We start from the raw sequence: 16042 nt of genomic DNA, 5'->3' as shown, positions 1-16042 counted from the left end.
ACAAGCTCTCTACCATTGTTTTCAATCTCTTTAGTTTTTCAATTTGAACTGCAACTCATCCAAGTAGGAGGATACATCAAAACGTGTTAATCCAAATACTTTAAGGGATTAAACACTCAAATGCATGGATCGTTTTGTGTTTTCAGCATGCGCGCTTTGAATGCTGCTAACAATCCGTGACGAGTTTTCGATGAATACAGACATTTCTGCATGTCCTATTCAGGAGAATGCTGCATAACGTCAATTTTGCTACTTACGCAAATTGAACGTATTCCCAGTTATTGCCGCTAGTGGTTGTGTGTACCCGATTTATCTGGCGCTTCATGTTTTGACCGCTTTTAAAGCTTTATTCCAATACAATCAGTTCAGGGGATAGAGGTGGTTTGCACCTCCGCTGCCTTGTCAGGAAATTGCTTCTTTACATTCGCTGAAAGCAGAATACAACGCAGGAAAAAGAGACGAAAGGTCTCTGCAGAGGTTCTGCAGTTGAACATTGTACAATTTCACTGCTTTGTCTTCTCAGCTTTCCTTTCTTGGGTGTCATGGATTTTATGCTACTGACAGACATTGAATCGGTAACAGCCGATGGTGAAATACAATTCTTTACAACATCATGAATAACGACGGCTGAGGAAGTAACATAAAGCTGTTCTCGTTGAATTCCGCATCTTTTAGCTATAGTTTGGTTTACCTTGTCACTTGATTCTTTCAACCAATCTTTTGAAGAGTGGAATAGAGGGACACATTGTGTTCGCTTTAAAAAAAAATGCCTGTAAAGTTCTAGAAGTGGATTTTCTACCACTAGCAGAAAATCAACAGTTTCAATATAAACATTTTAATCAGTCGCAAAAAACTGGATCGCAAGATTTTGTTACGTTATGTGTTTTATGCAGCGGATATTGAATGTGACTGCTGTCTCCAATTGACTGTTTAAAGGAAATGGAAGTTTTCGCCGCTCTGATTGTGTCCATCTCTTGGATCTTATTTACCGACACTGTAGCTAGTGATTCCATCATTCACATAGGTAAGACAACATTTGTTCACCTTTTTCAATCTAGGACAATGAAATTTTGAGGTGAGCGCACCAGAGTAGATTTCAAACACAAATAGAATGAGTTTTTATGTTAAATTGTTTCTAGTAACCCAGGATCTATATTCGCAAATGCATTTTCAGAACACACTGACGCTGCAAGAATTACAATTTGACTTTACTTAAAGCCTTTGTATCGCAGTAGTAACACACAGTAAGCAATGTTTAATAGTTACCATATGGAGTTGTTTGAAGAATGCAGAATTTTTAATCTCAAATATTGTAAAATAGTTACAAACTGTATTAGGACTGCCATAGTTGGACGTTGCATGTGCTAAGTTACGCGGGTTAATGAATACATTGTAGACGGATAAAACAGTTGCAAAGAAATGCAATTCCGTAAAAGGCCAATTGAGCCAGGATTCTGCCAATTTGCATAACTTTTATTGAACAGATACTTAATACATCGTCCGATTCTGTTATGAAGTACGGGCAAGTCCGCTACGTTACACGTAATGGGTCACGAATGTATGTATGAACTGTTAACCTGCTTCTACACACCTGTAAAATACAATAAAGATCCAGTACAACTTGACTAATTCTACCATGGATTGTGCTTTACGTGGTTCTGGCGCACAGGCAAAAGGTGAACGGGCCCCACAGCTGGCAATTTGTTTTGTACAGAGTGAGAAAACGGGCCTCATCAGTTCCATTGCAACTGTCAATCATGAAACCATGATTGGTGCATGGCAGAGGAAACCTTCGCGTAGAGAATACATAGGGAACAATTGGTGAGGATTGCCGCAGTTCCATTCTGTAGAGGTTTTCATTTCGGATATTTATAACGGGAGAGGTCAAGGGAGTTGAATCAAATGAAGACGAATGACCGAAGCACATTCGTGTTCAAAATCCAGTGCCTTCATACATGCAGAATGGACGTACAATATTCAGTGGGAGCAACGCAGAGCGTCCTTGGTACAAGAGAATACCTTCAGCCCATTGCAATGCATGCCTTAACCGGGTGTACGAGCATGAGGCCAGGGGATTGATTGCGGGCGGGTGGGGTAGCATGAGGCCAGGGAATGGGAGGGTGGGGAGAGAGAGAATAGCATAAGTCCAGGGGAATGGGGGTGGGGATAGCACGAAGCCAGTGAGTGGGCTGAGGCCTGAAGCACGAAAACATTAGAGGGATGAAGGCATGCAGTAGAAGACCTGATTCATTAGACAACTTCACAGGTCATTAATTTCTGAAGACATTTCCCTTTTGTACTGTTGGAGTACAAACTGAAAGAACAAAAAAGTGAAGTAGTGTAACCAGTCACTTTTTTCTTTACATAGCAACGGTACTACAAACCCACAAAATGTTGCGAGGGACGCTGGATCCACTTGACTTGACTCAACGTTCTTTAAACCGATTGTTTCTCTCAAATTTCTTAGTTTTCCAGACTTTGAGGCTGGGTCTCCATTTTAAAAAAACGTCTCCATCCCATCACACCTTTCCAGTTCCATTTCCTTGATTCATTTCTAAGTTGGTTTCCTTCACATATATATTTCCTTCTTTCTGCCTCTTTTTCATCTTTTTCTAACTCTTCATTCATCCGTTTTGACTTGTTTTCACTCTATCCCTATTCTCTAACACTTGATTGCTCATTTCTAATGTGCACTCTGCATCTCTTGCTCTCTTTCTACTTCCAGTTGTTCTTTTGTATCTTGTGAGCGGTTTCTCTGGCTCGCTTTTTTTAATTTGTTGCACTCCATCCCTTTCTTTCAGCTTTTAGTTTCCTGACACATCTTTCACCCTTTCTCATGAATGTACATTCCCACTCCTACACTCATTCATTCTTTTGCTCTGCATCTCTTCCCTGCTGTTTAGTTTCTTTTTCATATTTCTCCATGTATGTTCTCACTCTTCTATCACCCTCATGCATCATTTCTCATTCATGCATTTGCTCACAAGCTCTTTCTTGTGTAATTTCTCTTTAATCATTGATGCCTCATCATCTTGCTTTCTCCTTTAGAATTAATCCCTTTTATCTCTCGAGTCAAATCATTTTTCAGAATGTCTGTGTTACCATAGATCTCCCTGTCTATGCACTGTTCTGCCAGATGCTCAGGGCTCTCTCTGAAAATACTTTTGTTTATAGGCTTTCTATGCCTGCATCATATTTCAGAACTCAAGGTATCTGGCACTTGGTGATTTTTAACTTCATTATGTTCCTTGTAATCAGGGGCCTCTCAGGTTCTCCTGGCTCCCTTCACTTGATAGCGTGCATGTGATTATTTCTTCACTCTATCATTTGCCTTCTCTTTTTTTCTCCTGTGTTGATTTGCATGCTCTAACATATGAGCTGTCTTCCTTGTGGCTTGCTGATTCTTCTGTCTCCCAAAATCTTCAAGGCTAACTCATCCTGCACTAGGCGATGTGTACAACAGTTCAAACCATTAAAATCCAAGAATCAGAACAATCTACCAAACAGTTGGATTTGCTTTAACCTTATTAATGTGGTTTGGGGTTTCCTAGAAGTATATAGAACAACTCTAAGCCATTCTGTAAAGTTGCAATTTTTTGGGGGGTGGGGCTGGGGTTGTTGGGAAAGAGGTAAATAGTACTTCTGTGGAGCCCAATATTTAGCTTATAAAAATAAAACTTGTCATGGAATATGTACCCTATTTTCCAGTTTGATTCTTAAAAATAAATTTATATAATAGAAAATCCACCCTTCATGTACACCTAGCAAAATGGTACTGGCGTTCAGGCTTTTTCAGCACCGATGTCACATTTGATAGTTCCTGTAGGAAAACTGCTTCCCTTGCGTATTACTGAAAATTTATGCCATTTACATCTTGCATCACAGAATTAGTATAGTTGCAGCCTAACAATTAATCTTGATCGGGGTAAATTGCTGAGTGACAAATATGTTGGACACCTACTACATAGATTGGATAATGGAAAGCATCACACTGTTAATTCACCACTAGCAACTATTCAAGATTTATTTACAAAACAAAATGATACAATGATAAGACTTTGGCAAAATACCAACAGCACAAAATTAATATGGAAGAACTGGAATCCATCCACAAAAAGTTAATATATTTTTCCAAAAAGCTACATTTTTGCAGGTCCTTGTAAGAGCTAATTTAGATTATGTACAGAGTTTGGGATAAGTTATTCCACATAGAATATGTGATATTTGTGTACCCATAGAACTAAATATATCCTTGTCAGAACTAAAGATTCGCATCCAGAGCTGCTTTATATGTCACATGGAACCTATCTGATGTAAAATAACTCTCTTCAAGCACCTACTAAACAATTTTAAGTTCCTACCTTGGTACAATGTGGGATAATGGTCCATGACAGAGGTTTCCCTTTGCTATTCTCGCATCCCACTGAAACTAGAAATTTATCAGACCAAAATTCTGTTACGGGTGTAGCAGTAGCACCTTCCACATTATGGGCATGGGGAGAGGACCTCCTCGGATTTTCTGATGTCTTATGTACATAAAGGTAGTATGCTCACAGCACAGATCGGGGCATGTGCTTGTAGGGTGAAGGCTAAATGATAGGAGCGAGAAATGTGGGGCAGGGACTTGATAGGCAAAGCTCCTGTAAATAGACATTTGCAGTTTGGGTGAGATCATGTATTGTTGGATGAGCCAGGAACTTCCAGGTGCTTCATTTTGGAGGTAGCATCGGAAGTAATGCTTAGCTGATGTAAAGGAGGGATGCAACTTTTAACTGAGGGATTCTCTGCAAAAAATATCTGTAGGAGCTGTGTAGGAAGAGTTAATAAAGCAGGAGAACACAATGTCAGCTGCTGACTAGTTTGCTAAGGTCCTGTTGCATTTTTTTTTTAAGGTGGCACTGTTGCCATTATGGCTCAAGATGGATCCAGGTTGCTCAGAAGCCATCAGCTTTGGGTGGAACTACCTTAAAATAATGGAACTGTAGACTGGTGTACAATAAATAGGCAAAATTACCACTATCAAATATCTACCACAGTGTAATTCTGGTGATCATGTACAAGTTGCACATTGATGGAGTAGAAGCCCATTGTGTTCATAAATGCTATTACATTGTTGCACAGCATATGGCTATATGTACTCCTTGTACCAATGAAATCTAGCAGCTTTGGGAAGCCAGCCATTCTGCAAAAAGTGATAGTCTTTAACTATTGATCATAGCCATGCATAGGAAAAATGAAGTTCTTGGCCCTGCCAAACAATGAATATTTTATTCAATATATGCAGCACTGCACTGTGCACTGGCTCAGCTGCCTGTCACCTGACCTGAAAAGACTCTGCCATAGAAATCAAGATGGTTCTTACCGATCTTCACAGCCACACCACAGTCATTGCAGTTGTATAAGAGGTTTGGAGGTCTGGCTACAGGAGATGATTAAAGTTCTGTGGTTGCCTTCTTGTGAAGCATAAATGATACTTTTCTACTTACATTCCAAATAGCTGTGGCATAATCTATACTGTTACGACCAGGTGAGAAAGAGGCCTAGGGGTTCCCTTTCAGCCTTCACCTGTCTTACTGTTAATACAGTTTTATTTTAAACAGTGTTTTAGCTCCCCCTTGGTGAATCCTTGTTCACTGCTTTCCAATTATATGGCAAAGGAATGAGCACAAACAGGCTTTCTTTGGTTTAAAGAGGAAAAGTGAAGTTATTAAAACTTAAACTAAAAACTTGAATTTGGTTAACGCCTACCGATACATGCCGCACCCCACGCTAGCATGCCTATGCAATATGCACATGCAAATAGAGACAGAAAAGAGCAGAAGAAAAGATAAAGTGGAACAGTTTGAGGTAATCTCTGAGGAGGGGTGTTTGATACTGTGCTTCGAGCTTACTGTAGTCCTTGATTGAAGATATGGTCTTGATTTTCGTTGGGACCCAGTATTCTTCTGAAACCTTGTTCACTGTAGGAGACCTTTCTCTCTTGGGGTTCATGTGTCTTCAGTGGTTTTCAGTTCCAGGAGAAAGAGATGAGAGCAAGTAGGAGAGGCTATGGCAAGCCAGCCATGAGAGGTCTTGTCAGTCCAGGAGCAAACAGCTTTCTGAGTTCAAATTCTCTGTGGCAAGTTCAAACAAAACCTGCAACAATCAGTTAGTCATGTGACTAAACTGGTCTGACCATGTCTGTTTGTGTATTCAGCCATCTTAACAGTCAGCCTGCAATGCGAGCTCCTCCACCCTCAATGTCTGGTAATCAAAAGTCTATTGTGGATTAAATTGGAGCAGGGACTGGTTCCTTTGTTCCAACGCTGTCTGCTTGTGTGCAAAAAATGTCTTTCTAGCCAGGGGCTTGGCAACCCCTTGTAATAGGCCTTCTTCCCAACAACAACTTTATAATTTAATGTCCATATGGTGAAACGTATGTGCCTCATTCTGGGCAGGTGGGGGCCTGCATGACTATGCACATACCTTTTGGGTATGCAGAGGTTTGCTAGGCTCTTCTCCAGTGCACTTGCACCTGCCTCTGCTGATGGTTGTAGAATTCATCATTCTCCAGCTTCCTAGGAAATGAGGAATTCCTAGAGGAATGCCCTCTTTTACACAAGGGTGACTGTTGACCACTGTAAAACACCTTTGAATTGACAAAAACAAAGAAACAAAAAAGTCCTGAAATTTGGGCTATAGGTATGGTAATTTTAAAAGTCTGGAAATGAAAAGCTGGTACCAGTAAATGTAATCTGAAGCTGTCATATTGTCAAGAAAAAAAAACTCAACTGGTTCACTAAGTCCTTTTTAGGGAAGGAAACTTGCTGTCCGTGCACAGTCTGGTCTATGTGACTGCTATAGTTGACTCTTAACTGCCCTGTAACTTGTTTGATAAGGCATACCATTAAGGATAACACGGGATGGCAATAAATACTAGCCTTGCCCATGACACCTACATCCCAACAATGAATTTTTTATTTTAAAAAGACTGGGGTGTAATAAAACTATAAAAGGTAATGCAAGACAAGTGACACAAAATGACTGAGGAAAAGTATGTCTGACAAAAGTTTCAAAAGTATCATACGGTAGATCTTTAAGAATGCTAGGAAGTGCCTTCTGCCAGCTATGGTTCATTAATTTGTTTAGATTGCGAGAATACAGAAATAATTGTCACAAATTTTATAGTGTTTATTTCTGAGTAACTTCTACATGGCAAAGTGATATGTAAGTTGTCTTGGAATTTTTCACTCATGACATTCATCCACAATTAAACATACTGCAAATCTAAAACTCGTAGATCGTTAACCAGAGGAAGAAATTATTTGTAGGCTATTTTTGGAAATTAAATCTTATTGATTATGAATAATGTTTATAGTGATTTATAAAACATGGTTAGCTCTCAGCTGGAGTATTGTGTTCAATTCAGGGCACCATATTTTAGGAAGGATGGCAAGGCCTTAAGAGAGGGTGTTGAAGAGATTTACTAGAATGGTGTCTGGATGAGGGACTTTAGTTATGTGGAGAGACCGGAGAGGCTGGGGTTGGTCTTGTTTAGAGCAGAGAAAATTGAGAAGAGGTTTGATCGAGGTGTTCAAATCATTGATGGTTTGCTATAGTAAATAAGGAGAAACTATTTTCAATGGCAGTAGTGTCAGTAACCAGAGAACAGATTTAAGGGGATGGCTGACATAAGAAAATGGTCTCTTGTGCAGTGGTTTGTTGTGATCTGGATGTGAGTGCCTAAAACAGTGGTGGAACTAGGTTCAATAGTAACTTTCAAAAGGAAATTGGATAAGTACTTGGGGGTGGGAAATTAGAGGCTATAGGGACACAGTCAGGGTGTGGCACTAATTGGTAGCTCTCTCAAAGTGCTGGCACAGACACAATGGACCGAAGAGCCTCATGTACTGTATCATTTTACAATTTTATGATTTATATATGGCTAAAAATTGCTTACTTTTAATTCATATTTACAGCAAAAGTAAGTTTCTATAAGTAGACTGGCATTTCGTGATCCAAACTTGCACTTTTTTTGTTTGCTGTTTAATAAGAGCAGTATGTCAGAAGATTAATGATATTACTTTTGCGACAATATCTTGCACTGCAGAATGCACAGATGGTCCACTGTACTCTTTGCTGCTTGGAAAGGTAGAAAACACTCTGCTGTCAGCAATGTGCCCTCTAAGCTGCATTGCCTTGCAGCAACCAGGAAGTTCCCAAGCAAGCCAAGCACAAGTTAGCCCCTTTAATCATTACACAAAAAAAATTAAAGGGGCTGTGCACAAAAAAGACAATTAGATGGAATGTCAGTAAAACTATTGTTAAAACTATTAAAATGATTTAATCATAGCAATTATAATTACATAGAAGTAAAAGATAAGATACTGATAGTATAAATATTTATTATAAATCAAATAAGTTTACAGCAGTTCATAAATAGAACCATAGAAAAATTATGGCACAGACGGAGGCCATTCATGATCGTGTCTGCGCTGACCAAAAAATCTAGCCCCCCCCCCACCCCCACAATATAATCCCACATTCCAGCATCTGGTCTGTAGGTTATAGCACTTCAGGTGCATATTCAGGTATCTTTTAAATGAGTTGCGGGTTTTTGCCTCCACTACTATTCCTGGCAGTGAATTCCAGCCACCCACCACCCTCTGGGCGAACCAGTTTTTCCTCATGTCCCCTCTAATCCTTCTCCCAATCTTCTTAAATCTGTGCTACCTGATACCTGACCTCTCCACCAGGGGGAACAGGCCCTTCCTGGCAACCCTATCTAGGCTCCTCATAATTTTGTACACCTCAATTAAGTCTCCTCTTCTAAGGAAAACAACCCTAGCTGATCCAATCTTTCCTCAGTTGCTACTTTCAAGCCCTGACAACATTCTTGTAAATCTCCCCCGTACTCTTTCCAGAGCAATTATGTCCTTTTCTGTAATGTGGTGACCAGAACTGTACGCGATACTCCAGCTGTGGCCTAACCAGCCTTTTATACAGTTCCAGCATCACATCCCTGCTTTTGTATTCTATATCTCAGCCAATAAAGGAAAGCATTCCATATGGCGCCTTCACCACCCTATCTACCTGCCTTGCCACCTTCTGGGACCTGCGGACATGCACTCCAAGGTCTCTCACTTCTTATACCCCTCTCAATATTCTCCCATTTATTGTGTATTTGCTCGCTTTGTTTGCCCTCCCCAAATGCATTACCTCACACCTTTCTGGATTGAATTCCAGAATGCCACTTTTCTGCCCACTCAACCAAAGCATTGATATCATTCTGGAATCTGAAGCTATCCTCTTCACTATCAACTACATGGCAAATTTTTGTGTCATCAGCAAATTTCCCAATCATGCATCCCACATTTAAGTCCAAATCATTAATATATACCACAAACAGCAAGAGTCCCAACACTGCGCCCTGTGGAACGCCACTGGAAACAGCTTTCCATTTGCAAAATCATCCGTCGACTACTACCCTTTGTTTCCTGACACTGAGCCAATTTTGGATCCAACCTGCCACATTCCCCTGTATCCCATGGGCTTTCATTTTACTAAGCAGTCTGCCATGCAGGACCTTGTCAAATGCCTTACTAAAATCCATGTAGATTGAATCCACTGCACTACCCTCATCAATCCTCCTTGTTACTCCCTCACAAAACTCAATCAAGTTGGTAAGACATGACTTTCCCTTAATAAATCCATGCTGACTATCCCTGATTAATCCGTGCCTTTCTAAGTGACACTTTACTCTGTCCCTCGGAATTGATTCTAATAATTTACCCTCCACTGAGTCAGACTGACCGGCCGACAGTTACTTGCCCTATCCCCTGCACCCTTTTTAAATAATGGTATAACGATCGCAGACTTCCAATCCTCTGGTACCTTGCCCGTATCCAGTGAGGATTTGAAGATGATCCTCAACGAATCCACTATTTCCTCCCTGGCTCCCTTTAACAACCTGGGCTCCAATGTTCTTTGAATGCATTTCTTATGAAATCTGATAACCAAGATTTTTGGAGGATAGAATCCTTTTGTTTGTGGGTGTGACAGTTTTCCTACTGGATGAAGTCTGATTGTTGAGTACAAAAACAAAGAGTTGGATGCTGAACTCTGAAACAGGGAAACCTCCTTGCATCTATTCTATCATCCTTCTGGGTCTCCAAGGTTGAATACAACATGCAAGATCAAAAGAATAATCACCATAGGTAGGTAATTGTTATTCAAGTTTCTTATTTAGTTTGAAGAATGTCAACAGCAGCTCCTTGGCTGTCTCTTGACTTTTTGTTTAATTTTCACGCTTAACTTGCATACTAACTAGTTTGGTTTCAATAACAACACTGTAGGCTGACATTCATCACAGGTTTCATGCGCATTAAAATTTGAGTGAACTGCAGATGCAATTAACTTGTGAACATAGACAAACCGTACTGGAGGAAATCACTGACTACCTTACCCTAAACCAATGTCCTTCCTTAAATGTATTTGAGTATTGTCTTGCCTCCTAACAAAGCTGTAGAGATTTCTTTTATAATATAGTTAACAAAGTATTTTTGAATCTGTACATGACCGATCCAATGCAGGTAAAAGTGAATTATATTTTAATCTGAATAATTATATAATACTGGTTTTATGTCAGATAATTAGGAGTAGTGAATAGTATCCTAGTGGTTATTGTGCTGGACCAAAAATTGAGAGCTGAAATGCAGTTATGTCAAGGAGCAACTGGATTATTAGATTGCTACAGAAGGCCCACCATTGTAGTCTCAGGACAATGAAAGATTGCAATAAGTGCAGCCTGGTGTCCATATTCCCAAGAACAGATTAAAAATGAATGTTTGCAATATGCTGCACATAGTGTAATGTAAGATGTTAGGAAGTTAAGATTATCTTATGGAGCACCCGACAGAATTTGAGTCCGAGACAAAATTAGGAAATGCATTAATGCAGTGGGCCAGTGCATTGTCTTTTCATCTCTGGGGCTGAAATTCAAATCCAACACAGACTAATGGGTTAAAAATCTCCTTTTCTACTATGAAAAGTTATGTAAAATTAATTTGATAGTTTCAACTTGGTTGCTAAAGAATGTGGGCTGATAACATGAAATTTCTCTCAATGACAAACTGACAGTAAATTTTTAAACTCCAGATAACTCGACAGAATTGCTGAGTTGAGAAGTAAAATGGGGAATACTGCTTTGAAATTATTGTGCAACATTAAGGCAGAATATAATTCAGCATGGAGAGTTTGCTTTGCATTATACCTGAGTAATTACTGATACTGAGTGACAACAGTGTGAAGAGTCTTCTATTCTGCAGCATGATGTCCTTCTCATTGTTTTTGTATGTTTTACTTTGGTGTTGACAGATGCCTGGCTCCTGTGTTCAAATAACATGATTTAAGTGTCTGTAATAGTGCAATTTATTCCACTGCATCTTGCAGCAACACATAATAGCTTTTAGTTAGATACTTAATGCATTTGTGGGGTCAAATTAACTTTTATCATGAGAGTTAATGCTTTATTTTGACTGCCTAAAAGATGTGATGGGGGTTGGGGGAGAGAAATAATAAAAATTTCATACAGTTCATGTGCAATACATTTTATATTGCAATATAACTTTCATTACTGGGCAATTGGTTTAAAATGAGGAATGTCAAAATACTGCAAACTTGGGAATAATTTTACAGTAGCCAAAGAAAGGACCAATACAAAAAACTATTTTGGTCAAGTAGGATACATCTCCCAGATGACTGCAAATGCTACTCTGAAGAGGGTACCAGAAAATGAATGAACATGGCCTGGGGTTAATTTTTATTCTGCCAATTTTCTTTTTACTGGCTGCTACTTGCTTTATTCTCATTTTTTAATGTCTGCATACCCCAATGCAGCATTTTGGTCCTTTAGGGCGGCACAGTGGCGCAGTGGTTAGCACCGCAGCCTCACAGCTCCAGGGACCCGGGTTCGATTCCGGGTACTGCCTGTGTGGAGTTTGCAAGTTCTCCCTGTGTCTGCGTGGGTTTTCTCCGGGTGCTCCGTTTTCCTCCCACAAGCCAAAAGACTTGCAGGTTGATAGGTAAATTGGCCATTATAAATTGCCCCTAGTATAGGTAGGTGGTAGGGAAATATAGGGATAGGTGGGGATGTTTGGTAGGAATATGGGATTAGTGTAGGATTAGTATAAATGGGTGGTTGATGTTCAGCACAGACTCGGTGGGCCGAAGGGCCTGTTTCAGTGCTGTATCTCTAATCTAAAAAAAAATGTTGTGCTGTCCAACTTTTTTTGTTAGTGAAAAATAGAGTAATTTAGGAAAGAATGCCCATTCTGTGCCCTGTTCAATTTTAGCAGGTAATACAATTGAGGCAAATTATACTATCTATTTTTGTTCTTTCCAATAGTTTCTTCTGTTCAACTCTGATCATTTAAAAATGATCCAGTCAAGTTTGTTCCCAATTGTACCGTTTATTGCCCATTTTTCATGTTTTTGTTTCAAAATAAATGTAGGCTTTATATCTGCAATATTAATTTCAGCTCGTATATTGTTATAAGTACATGACAAATTCTGGGTCTGTGAGATTTCAAGTGCTATATGTGATGCAGTACAGTTTTTTTGAGACAGTGCCTGATTTGCAATTGAAACTCTGGGGAGTCAAACACAGGTTAGACGAACAAACAATCCTGTGATTGAGAGCAAACAGCTTTTTTCTTTAAACCAAGGACATGTGACTGGAGGTTTAAATTTGTTTGTCAAGAAAATTCTACAGAGTGTTAAGCCAGCTAAAAGGAAAGCTGGGTCTGTTTGACCAGAAGATTTTTGAACAACAGCTGCAAGGTTGCTTTGTGTTTTGTAAAAAAAAAAAATACTTTTTGAAAGTTGAGAAGGTCTTTGCAGTGGATGGAACATCAGATTTTTTAAATTCAGTTTTTTGTGGGATGTGGGCATTGCTGACTCGGCCAGCATTTGCTGCCCATCCCTAATTGCCCTTGAACTGAATGGCTTTCTAGGCCATTTCAGAGGACATTTAAGTGTCAACCACATTGTTGTGCATCTGGAGGTCACATGTAGGCCAGACCAGTTAAGGACTGCAGATTTCCTTCCCCAAAGGGCATTAGTGAACCAGATGGGTTGTTATGATCACCATTAGACTAACTCTTTTTTTAAAAAAAAATCCAGATTTATTAATTGAATTCAAATTTCACCATCTGCTAGGCTGGGATTCAAACCCATGTTCCCAGACCATTAGCCTGGGCTCAGGATTATTAGTCTGGTGACATTACCACTACGCCACCACCTCCCCTTGTTTTAAGGAGATAGACTGAGAGCTGCTCTTTTCTGGGCTTCTAGAGAATCAGACTACAAAGCAGATGTTCAAATAGTTTGGCTGCCAACAAAGAAGCCTGGACTGAGGGATAACCATTGTTAAATGACTTACGGCAGTTGTCTTCAGTGACTGAAAAGTTATCAGTGATACCACGTCATCAAAATGATAGTGGGCAAGGCTGTGGTGGTTCAAGAGGCAACAAGACCGATTGATTAAAGGGAAGATTGCACCACTAATTATCAAGGGGACCTCATTACTTCTGTATTTATATCTTGTTTGACAAAACTTGAAGAACTATGTGAGGAAGATCCTGATTTGTTTGTACTATGGGACTGTTCAGCCCCACCTTGCTGATAAGACTATTCTGAAATGCTGCAAGGACTATTTTTTTGCTTCTGCTAATTAATGTGTAACCTTAAGATCTACATATCAAATGGGAGTTAACTGTTTGTTCGTGTTTAATTTATGTTGGTTCTGGCTTGAGTGTTGAAGTAAAATCTATAAAAATGAAATCTTGTCCATTTGGGTTTTTTGATTTCCTAAATTGGGGTCAGTCAGTGGAATTTTTTTTTTGTTGATTTGTTGGCGGTCTCCATGGGGATCATAACATTACCATGACTTCAGTGCAAAATCTAGGATGACTGAACTAGTGCAGTACTAAGTGGTGAATTGTTGGGGGTGCTATCCTTCAAATGAGATTTTATACTAAACTCTTGTTTGCCTCTTTAGCTGTGCGTTAAAAGGCCATGCAAGTCTTTTCCCCTTTTTTTTATTCAGGCTTATCTTTATACACTTTCTGCCACCCTTCTTGCTTTGCTATTTTGTTTCCCTTTTAGTTTTTACTTATCAGGACCATTCCCCGATATTTCTTTCACAAGAGACAATATATGGTCACACAGTTGGACCTCTTTTTAGTTAAGGACAATATTTCCTTCAGAAGGCTATTCTTTTGTTCAATATAATGAAGAAAGACTTTTTAGGGAACATTTTCATTACTCAAACCATTCTCCTACTATTGTTGATAGTGTTTTTCACACTTTTCTTTTAAAGGAAGCTGAGGAAGGGTTTGAGGGGTGGTGTGAGGGGGGCAGACATCAGAACATGGAATAGAATACTGAGACTGGGGTGATGCCAGCAGGCAAGAATTTTCAGCTCATGGCCGATATTTTTCTGCTATTTAAAATTAAGCTTTGCGCAATTTGCTTCTGAGAACACTGAATGGATGTACTAAGTCACCAACAGACCTCCCAAATCAAGCCACAGTACTTGCAAAAGCTTTGCCAGAGCAAACGTTAATCGCATCTCATCTGCTAGCTGGATGGCTGGCCCTTTAAGTAGCACTAGTTGGGGACGATGGGGGTGGGTGGGTGGGAGGGGGAGGAGTGTGGAGGAGAGGGATCTTGTGCAGTTGAACACAGTCAGGGGTCAGCGATTAACACTGGTTCCACTGGGCCTACGCAGTCAAAGTTATAAAAATCTTTGTCAAATCAGCCAGACTGACTATCGGACCGCTCCAGATGCTTCTGCCACACACACGGCATGTCTACACCCTTCCTAACCATGTGGGCCATGCCAGAGGTGGCCGGCAACAAAGCGCCTGCCATTTTCTGCCTTTGGGGCTTTCATCGTGCCAGCACCAGCATGTCCAGGAAAGCCCAATTTCATGGCCTAGCAATTTAATAGTTAAAAAGACGAGTCCAAGTTAACTTGCTGAGTGTGACAAACCACACAAGAGTTTGTATATAACATATGCAGTATATTTCTTCTGTATGCTTATTAATGATTTGCATGGATACTGGAATACAAGTCAGATGTTTAGATTATACATATCAAGACCAATTCTAAACACTGTTTAGAAAGATCTTAAGAATGTGATGGCTGTACAATGTAAACTTCAATGTGACTGGATCATTCGAGGCAGGCCAGATGACACATTGTGCCATCTTGGGAGCTGACAGTGGCCTGATATGCACAATGACATAGTGATCTGTCTAAGCAGGAGAAGCTGGATGAAAGGGTATGTGGCTTTTCCAGGGTAGCTGGATTTTCAATAGTGCAGGGAACCATTGACTGTGCATGCCGCCTCCACACGCACAAATAGGTTACAGAGTGGGGAAAGTTTGGTTGAGTTATAGTCCATAAAAAATTGCATCGTGAAGTTTGGTGATTCAGTTGGCTTTAGCTGAATTCAGTGGTCCTGTGACTTTTAGTTTGAAGAGATAGATGACTGGTTCAGTGAGTCTCTTGGAGATAGAGATAGAGATGCAGATGATTTCCTCCAATGGTGTTGCTGATTGCAGATGGTGTATGCAGACGTCAGTCAACAAGCAAAATTTGAAAGCTTTCAAGCTGGAATGAGAGAGGGACCCCCACTTAGGATTTGCTCATGTCAGAGTCTAGTTGCTTCTCTGCTGCAGAGAAAACACCAGTTTAAAACCACCGATGCTTGTCACATGACAGTCACTCAGTGATTCAAACATAGCAGTTAGCAGTATTTCTCTACTTGCTGAGAGAGCAGCTTTTAACCTTCCTGGGTCTTGGTTCTTACTGGGGACTGAGCATTTTGTCTCTCCTCACAAGCATTGCAGTGTCGGATACAGTGTTGCAAATTAGGTGATCATCTTAAGCTGCCAGCAAAAAATCTTCCTTTGAACTGTTTTTTTAATGTCTTTTTAAAAAAAAATGAAAATTCAGATCTCCAGTCAGTGAATTAAAGAAAATTATCATACAACA

At 39.9% G+C, this 16042-nt stretch overlaps 1 protein-coding gene across 2 annotated transcripts in view; it reads left to right on the top strand.

The window, feature by feature from the left end:
- Positions 1-376: 376 nt before the first annotated feature.
- The window catches only part of LOC137375605 (glutamate receptor ionotropic, delta-2-like), a 629010-nt gene continuing 613344 nt past the window's right edge, over positions 377-16042 (top strand). For both annotated transcript variants that reach the window (XM_068042974.1, XM_068042973.1), the window contains exon 1: positions 377-1024. In XM_068042974.1, the coding sequence (XP_067899075.1) occupies positions 940-1024 (85 nt within the window). In that variant the 5' untranslated portion in view covers positions 377-939. The remainder of the gene's footprint in view (positions 1025-16042) is intronic.

The sequence above is a fragment of the Heterodontus francisci genome, chromosome 12 (genome assembly GCF_036365525.1).
Source record: "Heterodontus francisci isolate sHetFra1 chromosome 12, sHetFra1.hap1, whole genome shotgun sequence".
NCBI lineage: Eukaryota > Metazoa > Chordata > Chondrichthyes > Heterodontiformes > Heterodontidae > Heterodontus > Heterodontus francisci.
The sequence above is the reverse complement of the archived record's forward strand: the minus strand, read 5'-3'. Positions and strand labels throughout refer to the sequence as shown.